The sequence below is a fragment of the Schistocerca serialis genome, chromosome 3, assembly GCF_023864345.2.
Source record: "Schistocerca serialis cubense isolate TAMUIC-IGC-003099 chromosome 3, iqSchSeri2.2, whole genome shotgun sequence".
NCBI classification, from domain to species: domain Eukaryota; kingdom Metazoa; phylum Arthropoda; class Insecta; order Orthoptera; family Acrididae; genus Schistocerca; species Schistocerca serialis.
Window position 1 is genome coordinate 225,028,758 of NC_064640.1, and position 17,758 is coordinate 225,046,515.

A 17,758-nucleotide genomic window follows, 5' to 3' on the forward strand; every position below is an offset into this window, starting at 1 on the left:
AATAATAATAATATTTATTATTCATCTGACATTTATCATTATTAATTTATCTGACAAAAGAAAGAACAAATGGTTCTATCGGCTCTGAGCACTATGGGACTTAACATCTAAAGTCATCAGTCCCCTAGAACTTAGAACTACTTAAACTTAACTAACCTAAGAACATCACACACATCCATACCCGAGGCAGGATTCGAACCTGCGACCGTAGTGGCTGCGCAGTTCCAGACTGTACCGCCTAGAACTGCTCAGCCACTCCGGCCGGCAAAGAAAGAACACTTTTTGTGGAATTTTGTTGTTTTGTACATCATTAAGAACAGTTCAGGGCAATAACAAAATAATATGTAAGCTTTTGCACCTCTCCATTTAGAATTTTTGTGTAAGTGGGAGGTTTCATGCTTCCCCATTTTTTCGGATAAACGTACAAGATCCCTAACAGATGTATTAGTTCACGAATTTACTTCCAGGCTGAAAATCAGATAATCTTACAGTGCACCCACACAACAACGTGTGCTAACTGTACACTTCCTTGTTAAGTGTTCAGTTGTAGTCACACTAAATACTTAGGGATTACAATTACAAATAACCTAAATTGGAACGATCTCATAGATAGTCTTGTGGGTAGAGCAAACCAAAGACTGTGATTCATTGGCAGAACACTTAGAAGGTGTAACAGGTCTACCAAAGAGACTGTTTACACTACACTTGTCCGCCCTATTCTGGAGTACTGCTGTGCGGTTTGGGATCCGCATCAGGTGGGACTGATGGATGACATCGAAAAAGTACAAAGAAGGGCAGCTCGTTTTGTATTATTGTGAAATAGGGGAGATAGTGTCACAGACATGATATGTGAATTGGAGTGGCAATCATTAAAACAAAGGCGTTTTTCGTAGCAAAGGGATCGTCTCATGAAATTTCAATCACCACTTTTCTACTCCGATTGCGAAAACAGTCTGTTGGCACCCACCTACATAGGGAGAAATGATCGTCATGATAAAATGAGAGAAATCAGGGCTCGCACAGAAATATTTAAGTGCTCATTTTTCCTGCATGCCATTTGAGAGTGGAACGGTAGAGAGAGAGCATGAAGGTGGTTCATTGAACCCTCTGCCAGGCGCTTTATTGTGAATAGCAGAGTAATCACGTAGATGTATTTGATTTCGTCACTCACTCGATCACAGGATCTGCTCTCAGACGCCCTAGTTACTTTGCGGCTAACTTTTCCTGGTAATTTAATTTTTTGTTCCCAGAATGAGATTTTCACTCTGCAGTGGAGTGTGCACTGATATGAAACTTCCTGTCAGATTAAAGCTGTGTATCAGACTGAGACTCAAACTCAGGACCTTTCCTTTCGCAGGCAATGGGTCTACTAACTGAGGTACCCAAGCACGACTCACGACCTGTCCTCACAGCTTTACTTTTCCATTAGCATTTAAAATAGATTCAACATAGTTTATGTTTACACTACACATGAAAGCCGATTCCTGGACAGTATACAACCAACTCCAAACACAAAGTGCCATTTGTGGAAATGAGTACACTAAACTAGTAATATCTACCAGCATGGTCACTTGACTAGAATAAAAATGAGGCACTGCGATCCGTAAGAGCCTAAAGCACACCGCTGTCAATCCCACATTTAAGTGAATATCAGAAAAACCAGTGATAGAGCATTTTGTGAATTTTCATATGTACAATTTGGGCCTACAGCACAGATAAACCTAACTCACCATAAGGTCAATGGATTTCAGGAGCATAAGTAAATGCTACAATTTCACAATTGATGGTGATGTGCTTTAGGTCCTTATGATTCCCACAAGGGAAACTTCCCCCTTGCAACCACCTTAGATTTAGTGGTAAGAGGGCCCAGTGGACAGCCTGTCAAGAATTGAACACAGATTATGCATGAAAACAGGAAGAAGGTGTACTGAACTGGGGAAAAAGGCAAAACAGAAACAGTGAAAGTCCAGGGTCAAGAAGTACAACATAGAGTACAAACAAAAAGCCAGGGTGTCGTGGTTAAGTGGTGAACTCTATTAGCAGCCAAAAGAAAGTGGCTTTCACATGGGAACTGCAAACTTTTGATGACAAGGCAACAATTTAATTGATCCTCCAACAGAAAACATGTTTGGTGTGTCACACACAGCATTAGTGACAGTATGTGTGTCATATAATAGAAATCTCTTATTGATGCACCTAACTTGTAAGCCTGATGAATGAGTGAGATATACCTCATTGCCCTATTTAGGTGTTTGTGTGAATGTGAATGTGATCATTCCCAAAGAAATGATGAAAATACAATAATCTGTCATACAAGCCGTAACAAATGAATGCAACAATTTCACAATCACACAGTTTTCTCTGAGATCTATAAAAAATATACATTTATAGCATTTTTGAAGTTGCGTTCTGTTTTGGAAGTTTTGACTGTCAAATTCCTTTGTTGTAACATTGTTCACACATGTTTAATTGTTGTTGTCATTTCTGCGAGATGTCAATGTGGTATCTCACCTGCTCTCACTATTCACCACATTTACTTGTGAAGTTATGTATTCTTACCACTCAACTCTCATATTCTATCATCAATATATAGAATGAAAATTGCCAAGCCTACAGAAAAAGAACAAACATTCCAATGACCAGATGGACAGTTAAAATTTTGTGAAAAAAGTAAATTAAAAAATTTAGTACTAGGGAGTTTTGAACACTCCTTATCCATTTCGAAGTCCAACACCGTGACCACTGAACCATGACACTATGGCTGTTGAAACACGCTTGATGTTGTACTTGTTAAGCTTAGACTGTTCGCTGTTTCTATTTTGCTTCTTTTTTTTCTTCACAGTTCACTACCCCTCCTTCCTGTTTTCATGCTTGATCTGTTTTCAGTTTTTTATTGGCTATTCACTGGACCATCTTATCACTAGTTCTGAGGGACGTGCAATGGGGAGTTTCCCTTGTCAGCACCTCAAATGTATTACTGTACGATAAACCTTACAGTTTGATATACTATAAATCATTCAGAAACTCACATAATAGGTTTACTGTCAGTATAACTTTAACATTTACTGATATCCAATCTAATTGTACTACAGTGTATAGTGAGAGAATTAACGTATCTGAGGAGTGGACTACCATCTAGCAGGATTTATGCCAAGCGAACGGAGGTAAAAGTCTGCCGTAGTGTGCTACCAACTGGTGGCACTGATGTAAACTTCTAGTTGAGTGGCAAGGACTAGTTGTGCACATCATGAACCATGCACATTGTTTATTAAATCTATATGTATTTGGCCCACAAGGCAATTAAATCACACGAGCTGCGCATGAGTAAAAGGTCCTCGAAATGTGCACAACTTAAGGTGTGCTCATGACCCTGATGCCAAGTTTCATGGAGTCTAGAGGAGCAGTAGTGTGGAAGATTTAAGTGTTGTATCTTTCAGATTGCAGCATCTATGTTACGCTTAACAGCATTCAAAGAAAAATAACCAATAATTCCAGAAGGTGTGAAAAGTTAGGGTGTTCATGTGCTCTTACACAGCAGCTGCCACTGTGTGAGATGTTATTCCATAATCGGGTCCCTGCTACTGAGAAGAACTTCGAGAAAGTGACTGAATGATAGAACGGGACAAAAGGATTTTGTTCTGATGAAAACGGGTGTTTCTGCCATGTTGTTCAGACAAGGACAAGGAGAGTTATAGGGGATAGTGTATGCTCATAAGACAGTAGAGAGGACAGTGAGTATGAAAATCTGTGTGCTTGTCTGCACGCAGCCAGGATAGCTGTGCATATGATGGAGAAATACGGTCAAAGAGCCAAACATCACAGATATAATGAACACATGCTTTCATAACTAGTTCCAGGTGCTGCGGGCTTTCCTGAGGAAGGCCTAGCAGGATAACATCACTATAATCAATACTTGGAAATGTAAGTGTTTGTACAAGTTTCTCTTCAGCTCAAGAGGGAAGAGATTTTTATATTTTTTTACAGTATGGAGAGATGTTGATTCCTTCTTGCACACTGCGGTTTCATGCTCAGTCCAATTGAAATTTTCAGCTATTATTGCTCCTACATTCTTTGCTCACGGAAGAAGTTGGCATCTGTCCCATTTAGAGTTCAAGATGGCAAGGATTCCCAATAATTCAGGCTAATGAGCGTAGAATTACCAACCTGTACCAGTTTGGTTTTGGTTGGGTTGGACTTGAACCCTATATCTTGCACCACTTTTGACAGTGCACACAGTATATAGATTCTCAACACCTGTCTTCAGATGTATTATTTTTTGACTTAGGTACAATTGGAGGTTACCAGCATACATGTGGTACTTGGAGTAAGACAAACCAATGACACATCACTGACATACATCAAGAAGAGTTTAAAACCTAGTACCAAACCCTGAGGGATGCCTGAGACTACATGCCTCCATTGTGACCTTATGGTGCTGGACATGATGCACTGCTGGTAAGACATCATGTATGAGCAAAACCATTGCACTGCACTTGACATGAAATTTATGTTGCTGAGTTTGGCAAGTGAAATGTTGAAGTTGGCGGTGTCAAAGGTTTTCATGAAGTCTAAGACACACATGATAGCTGTGTCTTATGCATCCACGGCAAGTTTCATGATATGCTACCTTTATTAACTCCTATGATGTGCTGCGATGTTCACAGAAACCTTATTGGTATTCACCTGTGATTTTAGATAATGTGCAGTACTAGATCAGTTCTGCTGCTTGGACAGTCAGATCAGCTGCAACTTTTACTTTTCCTATACCTAGAGCACACAGGTTTTCTTATAGGACATCTGGTCTATTTCTGTTGTCAGTTAACATATGGGCATGTTTGAGTTCTGCATTTATCACAGCTGGACTGAATATGTTCCACTTCTGCTTGTAAGCAATATGATTTTCAGGTGAGGAGTGCAGTTTGTATGGCCAATATGCAGCGTCTTTTAGATTCGTAAGTTGTTTTATTTCTCCAGTTAGTCAAGGTGCATGTTTCCTTCTTACTTTTCCAGTCTTTAGGAGGAATGTATTTGTCATAGAGTTGAGTACATTTGTTAGTAAATCCATTAAGTTTTTTGTTTATGTCCAAGAAGGGAATAGAAGATGTCCCTCAAAAGTATTTCTAGTGCCTCAGTTGCAAGTTCAGATAAGTTAATGCATTTGAAGTCTTGGCAGGTAGTCAGTTGTAGTTTCTTTCTGGGACATTCTAGTGAGTACATCATGAAAATTCTGTCTGGACAGACTTGCCAGGTGCAGATATTTGAGAGGTACGAATTACTCTTTTTGGGGATTTCATTGCAAATATATCTGAGAGTGTGACTACTGTTTGTACGATGGGTAGGAGCAAGCTGACGTAGTGACATTTTGAAGAATACAGCATCTGCTTAAACTTGAAACTGGAAGCACTGCTGTATAGAAAATTTATGTTCAAGTCCACAGCTATAACTATAAGCTTGTATGTTGATTTGACACTTGAAAGGGCAGTTTCAAAGCAGGCAAACCTGCCTACTTTAGGAGATTCATAAAGAACACGTGTTAAGCACTTTCAATTATGGATGAGTGGAGCACAGTAGGTCAGAAATCAGTGCATATGTACACCCTTACTCCACCCCCTTGCCTGTTATGTCCCTCTTGCCTTGGAAAAATGTAGCTGTGTAGGTTTACTGCAAGCATGTGTTTCCATATGTTTGTCCATCGCTTGTATATTCTAATTGGAAGAGACACAGCTGGAAGTTAATTAAATGTAGGAAGTAGATATTCTACTTCTTTTTCCTATGTACAAAGCCCCATTAAGTCAATACTGAAACATCTGCAATGTATTATACTAGTGTTATTGTTCTCAGTAGAAATTAATAGTCTCAAATGGGCTTAGAAATGTCCTGAGGTTAGATATAGGGTATCTGTAAGTTAAAATCACTAAATATATGTTTACAGTACATTAAAACACTGCTGCGCAGGATTAACACTCGTTTACTGCAAAAATGTGAAGTATCAATCTGAGCAGATAAAATGTTTTCTTAGGCATCTTTGGCAACACTGCCCAACTACAAGGAATACCTGGAGGAGGAATTGGGTCACTTACACCTCCACAGAGGACGTATCTCTACCTCTTCACTTCAAAGATGTTGTTCTAAGGAACATAATATCTACTAATTTACTGACTTTTCCCTGAAGTTCCCCAATATTTTATCAACACACCTACAGATGCATCACTTAAGCAGGCATTTCTGTAACTCAAATTCACATTAATTAGGCCTATCTCTCCTACCCATCACAGTAGGACTCTGCACATGTGTGACCACATTCCCACCATCTACAAACTGGCTATTGTCTGATTCACAAATGTTGGCAGTTTGCACAGGTCCAGGCACGGACCAGGATTGCAATGTTGCTGGTTCCAAGTGACAGTTGTGATATGTGCATACATTTGCTTTAGATTTGAAGAAAGTGTGTAGCCAACAAATCATGTCTCTCACTTGCTTATGTAGAATTTTTTGCTTACCACAACTCTCATCGATGACAGCTTGCAACAAAGGGAACAAAATTTCACTAAATAACTCACTACAATTATGTTTAATGCTCACATGCTCACATTGGCTATGATATTCACAGCACAGCACTTAGAACATTACTGAATGGTAACTGGCTGTGGGAGAATGGGAGACATAAATGCACAGCACAAGCTTAAACTCAACTGCCATTGTTCATGACTCCAACTGTAATGAGCTGAACCAGCCTTCCCTTCACAGACCTATTTAAGCACATGTCATGTCCTGTAATGGGCCAATTACAGATAGTTAAGATTGGTGCAAGCCCAAATGCATGCAATGTCAGTCATCATCACAGGCATTTCCAACAACCAATAAACTCGATTCACAGGACTGTTGAAACATGGCCAGTTATGATGTCAAAACAACTAGATAAAATACACACTGCTGACATGAGTTTCAGAAGCTATGTTTTGTCATGTCAACCACTGATATTACAGGTCTCATTCATATCTAGGATGCTACCCACACAATCCACTATCACTACATGATACTCCTGTCAGAAGTCCTTGAACATAGATCCTGTATCATCTGTTCCCTGAATGATACTAGCATTTGATATGAATATGTTAATGACTTTATACTCTTGTCCTAGTATTTCCTGCAACTGACTTCTTACACCATATCCGTGTCTACCACCTAGCTGGAGAACTTTCTTCTTTCTAACACTCCCCACCACCCTAGGTTTCCTAAACATGGTCAACCTACAGTCTGCTGCATTTTTCTTATACCTATCTAACATATCTTTGTTCCACTTCACATCTATGTGCTCTATTTCTACCTGCTTTTCTACCAACTAACAATTACCTGGATGCAAGATGGTCAAATCAGTAACTGTTGTCAGGTAAATACTATGAGATGTACAAATGCAAATTTCTTCTCTTTACCAAGTGAAACTGTAGACTTACTATCTAAGCAGTTACTGGTCTATCAAGATTATTTTAATTGCTACAGCGTGGGAGGTTTAGCTCAGACCAGTGGCCGTTTGTCTAGCCATTCAAACATCTGTCTCACTGGAGCTTTGTTACAGTATATTGAGAAAGGTTTGAAAAATGAACTGGAGCTGGGGTTCATGCAAACTGTGTGAATTGATTATTTCCTTTTGCAAATGATTTTAATTGGCATGAAATTAACGATCAGCTAATGGCACCACTTGTATGTGCACTGTTCAGATTTTATGTGCAAAAGCAGTCACCCTTAAATAACTCCAGACTGGTGTGAGACTGATGGTTCAAATTTGGTCCACCAGTGTATCAAACCTTGGTTTAAGACAACTCTTAATCATATGAAAAAAATCTTGTTTCATTTGAATTTTACTTGCAAGAAAACATGTTTTTCTGAGACTTTTTGAAACATGTCACTTCTATACTTTAAACTTGCAGGAGTTGGTTCAAACTTTTCACAAAGATGGATAAGCGGATAAAGTACAAACAATTTATTTTAATCCAATAATCTCTATCCATTGTTGAGATACAACGGTTTAAAGACAAGGTACATGTAGCATGCGAAATTCATGTTCACATGAATTGAGTATGCCGAAATGGTTTTATGTGAATTAAATAAATAAAAAATGCATTCTCGTGATAAAATTGAATACTCACTCTCAAAAATCTGACTTGATTCAGATTTTATGCACAAGAAACACATTTTTTGTGTGCGTGCTTTTTTTTTACATGCACTACTTTTATGTTTCAAACTAATGTGAATCGGTTCAAATTTTGTAATAATATGGACAAATATATGTAATTAATGATCATGTTTTGTCAAAGCTTATCCATTGCCATCATATAGCAATCTAAAGTTGCACATAAAATGAATGTAAAATCCAGTTTTACAGAAATCATACATGTTGAGAAAGTGACACAGATTGTGATAAAAATACATTCTTATAGTAATTATAAGAAGCATACGCAAAAATCTCATTGACGGTTTTTTTGTGCAAAAAGAAAATCACACATTTGCACATGAAACTGTGTTTTGTAGAAATGCACTGCATTTTAAATGCAGCATTTGGATATAATTTAAAATATGGTTATTACAATCTATCATCATTGCATTATTTATATGTTAAAGATTTTATTCACCAATGGCTTAAAATCATTGAAAAATCTTTGGTTGTGCAAAACAATGCACATAGCAAACCAGAATTATGCCCAGCTCTGTACAAAACGATATACTGTTTTATCAAGCACTTTCAGCTGTATCAATGACCACCAGAAAATTAAACTAACCGAAACAGGGTATAAAAGAAAAAAGGTCACCTTATTTCTAACCAGAATCAAATGTTTTACAGTTTTTTTAATTATTTTTCAAAAATTTATATGCTATCTCACAGAACATTTATTTTCAGACAAAACAAGCTTAAGTTTGTCAATTTTAATAACAGGACTGAAAAGTTGATAGTATTTTGTTGTGCCCACAATGTTTCACAGTTATTTTGCTTATTTCAGCCAGTAATACTTGTAAGTAATTTACATTGGTTGTTGCAATATTTTGCATCAAAATTGTTCATGTGAGTTTTCTTAGCAGCAGTTTCTTAATTTTCAGTTTTATTATCCATAACAGTAGCAACACTCAATAACCATTCAGCTTATCATAAAAATTACAACAATTAAAAAGTCAAGAATGACGAGGTGTTTCCAAAAGCCACATAGCTACATGAAGGTGCTTTATTCCGAACTATCTTTCACGTCAGTATAGATGCAAGTTCAGGTTTATATTTCCATAATGTAGATGGACAATTATGGAGCCCCGGCTTTTGGGAAGTTACCCACATTAGAAGAGAAACCATAATGGTGGGTTGTCATAATAAAATTGAGTACACCCAAAAGATGCTTGTAAAAGTGTACAAAGCTGGACTGCTGAATGAGCCAGGCCAGATAACAGCATGTAGAATATATTATACGATTCAGTAGACACCAACTGTATAAAACCAATGAAGTAAAACTTATTTAATATTTCATTCGGTATCATATTATGTTTGCTGTTATTTGGTGCATTGTATTAAGTATATAAGGATATTTTTCATATGTTTGCTTTTTGCATATACAATCTCATGTGTAAATGAATAAAATGTGTGTAAGAAGATTTTTGTGTGTGTGTGTGTGTGTGTGTGTGTGTGTGTGTGTGTGTGTGTGTGTGTGGACATGCTCAACTCTACCAGGCAGATAGCCGTAGAAAGACCAGACTATTGATGCCCAACTCAAGCAACATGGTTCAAAAGTCAATTAAAAAAACCTATACCAGACTACTAGTCACCTGAGTCAGCAAAAATCTACATTGGTTACTATGCTATTGTGGTCTAATGTCAAATTATAGTAGAGTAAAAGTTGGGACCCAGAATGAAAAATTTTCCTATCATAGCACAAAAGAAGGCAAATATGTCCTAGGTAGAGTTAGGGATATACAAGAAGGGAACTAGCTTTTGACTTATTTAGCAGCTTCAGAGACATTTAAATCAAGACATCTACAAAAGGAAGTATCCAAGAGGGTGACATGACAAATGGCTTATTGGAAGACACAATGGCATGAATCATGTTATACAACATTGTATTGTATTGTATTTTTTACTGGTCCTGTTGTCTACATAGCAGCTTATGCATAAGACATTGGACAAGTCAAGTTATAAATATACAGGCTGAAAGTCATTTCAAGGCACACATATTTAAGGTTACAATAATACATTAATGAATTTCAATATTCTTCCATGGAGTAAAAGCAGTGATGCTGTAAATATGACTTTAGAGATTTTCCAAATGTATTGATCTCAGTGATAGCTTTTATGTTTTCAGAATGTTTGTTATAAAGCTTAACTCCCACGTGAAAAGCGCATTTTTGGCACAGTGCTGTACTGATTTGAGTCATATGTAAGTTTCTGTTTTGTCTGGTAAAGTGATCATGTATATCACAGTTTTTTTTGCAATCTCCAGTCCTTGCCTATTACATTTAATTTAAAGAACAAAAGGATTTTCCATAATGTATACACATGGTAATGGAGGAATACCAGATTTCTTAAACAGGGGTTTACAAGAGTCTGTAGGCTTGAACCCAAACAAGATTCTAATGGCCCTTTTTTGTAGTTTAAAAGTGCTATTAGCTGTTTTAGAGTTTCCCCAGAAGGTGACCCCATATCTAAGACGAGAATGAAAGTATGCATGATATGCATTCAATACTGTTTTCTCACTACAGCATGATTTTAATGAACAAAGAAGGTAACATGTTTTGCTTGGTTCTGCATTGAGATATTCAATATGCTTATTCCATCTGATGTTACTCTGCAGCCAAAGTCCTAAGAATTTGGTTTCATTATTGTTACCAACTGGTTCGTCATTGATAGAGACTGATGGAATAAACATGTCCTTGTTAGGAACATTGTGGAATTTTAGAGCAATGGTTTTCTTACTGTTTATTACAAGCTGATTACTCTGTGCCCAGCTGTTAAATTGTTTCGTGACCATGTTTACTGTCTGCTGTAACTGTTCATCGTCGTCTCCTTTTAGTAGAATCATGGTGTCATCTGCAAATATGATTGTTTTGTGTGCATCAACATTTAAGATTGGATCATTTATGTACAGAAGAACCAGAAGGGGTCCCAATATTGATCCTTGGGGTACACCACATTTAATTTGTTTATAGTCAGATAAGTGATTAGATACAGTTTTAGTTCAATATTTGTGTGCTTGCTGCACACTGCCTGCATACAATTAGTCAGGAAGGAACTGATCCACTTGTTGGACAGACCTCAAATACCATATCTTTCTAGCTTTGATAGCAGAATTTTATGGTCCCCCATGTCAAAAGCTTTTGACAAGTCAATAAACACTGCTATTGTTTCCCGTTTTTTGTCCATCAGGTTTAGGATGGAATTGATGCACTCATAGACAGCAGTTGTTGTTGACCTCAATGTAGTCATTTACATTGTCTTTGTCCCCTTTTTTATATACAGGAATAACTTTTGATGTTTTCAACACATCGGGGAAAGTGCCTGCCTGAAGCGAGCAGTCGCATAAGTGTGTGAGTACTTCAATTAGGTTTGATGCGCTCTTCTTTAACATTGTTGCGGGTATACCATCAATACCTGCCGATTTGGAATTTTTTAGTCCTTTTATTGCTTTAGCTACTTCATCTTGTGAAACAGAACTGATATACGTTGATCCTCTATATGCACTTACTTCATATTCATTTGCCTGGGTGCTCTTAGAGTTTGATTGTAACATATTATCAGCAACACCTGTGAAAAAGTTGTTAAATGTGTTGGCTACTTCTAAGGGGTTTGTTACTTTTTTATTTTTATGTGATAGTGTTATATTTTTGCAAGGTTGTCTGTATTCTCAAAATTCTTTTTTTATAACACTCCACATAGCCTTTGATTTATTAGCTGAATTATAAATGATTTCATCATTATGCATTATTTTTGCTGTTTTTATTACTTTTCTCAATATTTTGGAGTATTTTTTATAGTATGCGTGTACTACAAGTGAGGAATTTTTTGAGTTACATATTTCATGAAGGAGTCTTTTCTTCTGGCATGAAACCCTTATTCCCTTTGTGATCCAGCCATTTGTTCTAGAGTTCCCCCGTATGGTTAATGTCTTCAGTGGGAATGCAAGTTCAATGAATGGGTTAATATATCAATGAAAGTGTTGAATTTTTCATTTATATCATTCATTTTGTACACTCCTAGCCACTTTTCTTTCTGTAATAAGTTGTTGAAGTAGTTTACATTATGCTGATTATAACTTCGATATGCTGTTCTGAAAGACATGTTGTTAATATTACTGCCTTGTACTTTTATGCTTAATATTTGAGCAAGATGATCACTAAAACCTGCATTGAAAATTTTTAGTGAGGTGTTTTGTAAACTCTTCTTGACTAGAAACTGATCAAGAGCTGTTTGGCAAGTTTCTGTTACTCGGGTAGCTGCTTTTACTTCAGCCTTTAAATTGTAGGATTTTGCAAGGTTCAAAATCGTCTCCATATTTCCACTATTCATGAGGAAGTGAATGTTGAAGTCACCACAGATTATCAATTCACAATTCATTTTATTTACTTTATTTAGCAATGACTCCATTTTGTTTAAGAAAAGTTCAAAATTCCCGGAAGGTGATCAGTAAAGTGTAGCAATAACCAGGTTGAACTGAGTAATTTTTATAGCTGCAATTTCATAATCCTTTTCGACATTTGCCCTAGTTAAGTCAGGTAGTGTAATAAAATCACATTATCCTTTGTGTAAATTGCTACCCCACCCTGCTTGCTGTTTTTCCTGCAGTAGTAAGCAGCCAAAACAAATTTGTTTATTTTCGTATTCTGGATTAATTCTGGGTTTAGCCAGTGACATCATGTATCATATTACTTTACTTGACATGATGCATTATATTACGTGACATGGGTACTAATACTAACAAGTGAAAGCACAAATATGCAATATGTTTTGATTTAAATGTCTTTGAAGCTGTCAAATAAGTTGAAAAGCTAGTTCCCTTTCTTTAAATGCCTAATTCTGTCCATGAGATAATCGCCTTTTTGTGCTATGATAAGAGTATTTTTCATTCTGGTTCTGTTAATATTTAAGAAGATAAAAAAATAATTTTATTACAGTAGCTTCTGAGAATCAGAATTAGACAGTAAGTCAGAGGAGAGGCAGCACAATACACAAGATGGTGATTCAGACACTTTGCTAGAAGGCTGCATGTAACAGCACTCTTTTAAGGTTTTGCGTGCAGGGTTAGCTTTCAGTGGGTTTTTTTCCTCACTTCATTGTCAGATAGGGCTCTTGGCTATTGCGAAGCACATGTGGTGTTCAGCAATAGTTTTTACTGTAGTTATGATGATGTGTTTAGTTTGATCAGAAACAAAATATTGAGTTTACGCATCCACTTGTGCTTATTTCAGCAGTAGCATCCTATTTAACACTGGTGAATGGGAAACACTAGGGTGTCATGTCCTGATTTTTTAATATCTCACAAGAAAAATGGACAAGGGAGAGATTTATGTACAGTGCAATCACCAGAATAAGGCAACAGCTCACAAATTGTAAACATCATATCTAATATTATCACAGTACACAAAAATTCTGTTTAATAATAGGAATTATTTCCTGAAACACAGCTTGCAGAAAATAAATAAGGAAAATTGTGACTGGCAGCAGCAAACATAACTTTATAATAATAATAAAAAAACACTTTTATTCACAATAACAAATGACATGTTTTATCATGTGTCAGGCAGTTTCTTCAATGTAACTTCAGTCATTTTTCAATTACTAGCAGTAGTTTATGTTCAATACTTTTTATACACAAAAGATGAAGGAGAGAAATTTCCATGTACAGGAGCATGTAACATTACAAATATATCATATGCTGAATACAGTCTAAGACATTACCTTGGCAGCCAACTGCAAACCTACTTCATCAGCTTCAGACTCAACACTGCGACTAAACGGTAAGTGAACAAGAGTATTTACAAACAAATTGGACAACCATTGAGAAAACATGGCAACACCATCAGGAAACAATGCCCATAATATAATAATTGGCACAATCATCAATAATTCATGTAAATGCAATCTGCTCATCTGCTCTGCCTGGAAACAAAAGAAAAAAATACACATTAGTACATTGTAATTAATTACATGACTGGCTTTTGCAGAAGTACATACATTCTATGTTTGCTTCCTATAGTTCAGTCACTGAATGTCCAAACTATTAAAGAGATGTATTGAATAAACTGTTAACAGAGAGAGTGTGGAAAACAAGGACAAGTTGACAGAAGTGAATGGACAACATATCTGACGCCATGGCCACAACAGTAAAAGATGTAATGGCATCAGGTAGTTTCTCAGACAATCTAAAGATAACACAAGTAGCCCCCATTTACAAGAACCTGTATATTAGAGGAAGAACTGGCTATGAGTTAACAAAATCGTATATTAGCAACAGCAAACAATTTAATTGATGTGAAGCCATCATAAAACTGTTATTCAAGCAATATTGAGGATTGTTTAATCGGATTTCCTTATTTTTTGCACTTGAAAATGGAATAATATCATCCCGAAACATGTTGTGGCAAGGAGGATTGTTTTATCAGGTTTCCTCATTTTTAGCACTTGAAAATGGGGTAGAGTTGTTCCAAAACATGCTGTGGCAATGATCACATGATTGACAACTGGTATGAATATCCTCAATATTGGAGGAAACAATTTTTGATGCTTAAAACAAACATTGGGACCTTCAAATCCAAAATTACTGATATCGTATATGGAGTGCCTCAAGGTTCCATGTTGGGACCCCTTCTTTTCTTGATTTATGTTAACAATATAAAGTACTGTTCTCCTAATTCTAAGAAAAAAATATTGTATGCAGATGATACATCAATTGTGTGCAAACACAAATCCTATAACAGCCTGGAGGTGCTGTGCAACAGTGTTACCAATGGACCAGCCAAGTATTTCAATGAAGGCACCTATTTGAAAGTGCTCCAGGGACTGTAATAATGGAATTTAACACCAGGAAACAAAAAAAAATTGATATGAAACTATCCATAGGACATGACACTAAAAAAAGGAAAAATGGACAAAATTCTTGGGAATCACAATCCAAGACAACCTGAAGTGGGACATGCATACAGATTCCTTAGCCTGTAAACTGTCTAAAAGCAGCTTATGGTTCATTAGTCCCATCAAATTTTAAATAAGCGGTAGAAATGTAAGGTGCAACAACACAAACCAACATCAGCACATTATTAACACTGAAGAAGAAGAAAAAAAACATCAGAATTATTTGTGGTACCAAACCCAGACAATCATGTCAAAACTTGTTTCCAAATTAGGTGTGTTCAACTAAACATAGCTTTGCTTATGAACATAATTAATCCAACCTTAAACACTGACCTACACCAGCATAATACAAAACAAAAAATTAAGATACCATGTAAATAGCCACTGAACAGCACTACATGGAAAAAAAATGAACTCCATGCTGGGCTGGCACTAGACAATACCTTACCAAGAAGTCTCACAATCTTCCTACCAGCAAATTAAAAGAGCAATTAAAAAGGATTTTAATTGAAAATCCATTTTATTCCCTAAATGAATTTTTTATCTTTACGAAATACACTTTTTAAGTATGTCAAAGCTCATAGTTTTAGGTAATTCACAAGTAATCTAATCATACTAATATTTTTCCAACACTGTTATTTGTGTATTAACAAATTTAATATCTATTAAAATGTAAATTTATTGCTAAACAGAAATTCTTAATTTATAATTCATAAACTGACATATTCAGAAGAATATGTCTGTGTGATGTTCTGAAACTGTATTATTTCTAGGTATTATATTTGATTACTTGAAGCTGAATAATAATAATAATAATTATTATTATTATTATTACTATTATTATTATTATTATTATTATTATTTGGTCAATAATCTGAATTGCCATTTCCATTTAAGAAATTTGCATTTTTCATACAGCAGGTTCAATGAGACTGGAATGGCCAATATAAAGTATTTAGCAGAGATAAAACAGGGCATTATTCTGTGTGTGTCCCACTGGTAATAACTCACACTTACTAGATTGCCCCCCCCCCCTTTTTTTGGGGGGGGGGGGGGGGGGGGCGCTCAACTACTAACAAAATAAAAGAGTTAGATCTCTTTGGACAAGTCAGTCAATGTAATAAAACGAAGGACACGAGCAGCTGCTCGAGCGTCATCAGTTAAAAGTTCCTGTAAGGTAGACGGCAAACACAGGACAACATGAGAGTGAATAAAACGGGGACAGGACAATAAAACATGGTGCACTGTCAATGGATGACCACAGGGGCACTGTGGGGCGGTGGCTAAATCGGCAATGCCCAATCCGCAACCTGGCCAAAATGACCTCCTCTTGCCGGGAAGGGCATGAGGACGTCGTCCAAGCCGTCGGGATCGGTTTGATGGCCCTAAGATTATTTTCATGGAGAGAGGACCAAGCCTCATGCCACAATGATGAAACGCACTGACAAAGAACCTCACTAACATCAGTTGATGGGACACAAAAGGAAGCTGTCCGAGGCAGTAGGACAGCAGCCTTGGTCGCAACATCAGCAGCTTCGTTCCCAGGCACACCAATGTGGCCAGGAATAAAAAAAAAAAAAAAAAAAAAAAAAAAAAAAAAAAAAAAAAAAAAAAAAAAAAAAAGGACACGTAGGCCGGTATCGGCTAGTGACTGAAGCGACCGTTGAATTCGTTGCACAAGAGTGTGGTCCGAATATGGGTCACGGAGACTCTGAATGGTGCTCAAAGAATCAGAGCAGACGGCACAGCGATAATGATGATGGCGGCGGATATACTGAACAGCCTGATAGAGAGCAAAAAGCTCAGCTGTAAAGCTTGAACACTGGTCAAGGAGCTGGTATTCAAAGCTATCATCCCCAACGACAAACGCACATCCGACACCAGCAGTAGTCTTCGAGCCATCTGTGTAAATAAAGACGTTATTAGCAAGCCTCGAACCAAGTTCAACAAACCTCGAGCGGTATATTGAATCCGCGGTCCTCTCCTTTGGGAGTGAGCTGAGTTCAAGGTGAACGCAAACCTGAGCCTGAAGCCAAGGTGGTGTCGGGCTCTCACCTACTTGAAAAGTCGTAGGGAGGGTAAAATCAAGTTGCTGAAGCAGGCGACGAAAGCGAACTCCAGGAGGTAACAGGGCAGAGACATATAGCTCGTATTGGCAGTCGAGAGAGTCGTCAAAGAAGGAGAAATATGACGAGTGGTCGGGCAATGACATCAGTCAGCAGGCGTTCTGACAAAGCAACATGCGGTAATGCGGCAGCTTTGGCATACTGACTTTCGACAGGGCTGGTGTAGAATGCTCCAGTCACCAGACGTAACTCCCGATGGTGGATAGAGTTTAGACGGCCTAAGATGGACGGCCGGGCAGAAGAGTAGACAAAGCTCTCATAATCCAGCTTTGATCGGACAATGGACCGATATAAGCGAAGGAGGACCATTTGATCTGCTCCCCATGATGTACCGCTGAGAACATGGAGGACATTTAGGGAACGGGTACAACGAGCAGCCAAGTACAACACATGTGGAGACCAGCAAATTTTCCTGTCAAATGTAAGACCTAAAAATTTTGTTGTCTCCACGAATGGGAGAGCAACGGGACCGAGATGTAAGGATGGTGGAAGAAACTGTTTGTAACGCCAGAAGTTCATACAGACCGTTTTC

At 37.3% G+C, this 17,758-nt stretch overlaps 1 protein-coding gene across 1 annotated transcript in view; it reads right to left on the minus strand.

The window, feature by feature from the left end:
• The window catches only part of LOC126469959 (metalloendopeptidase OMA1, mitochondrial-like), a 126,011-nt gene that overhangs the window by 23,037 nt on the left and 85,216 nt on the right, over positions 1-17,758 (minus strand). The window contains exon 6 of the mRNA XM_050097373.1: positions 13,928-14,128. Within this exon, the coding sequence (XP_049953330.1) occupies positions 13,928-14,128 (201 nt within the window). The remainder of the gene's footprint in view (positions 1-13,927; positions 14,129-17,758) is intronic.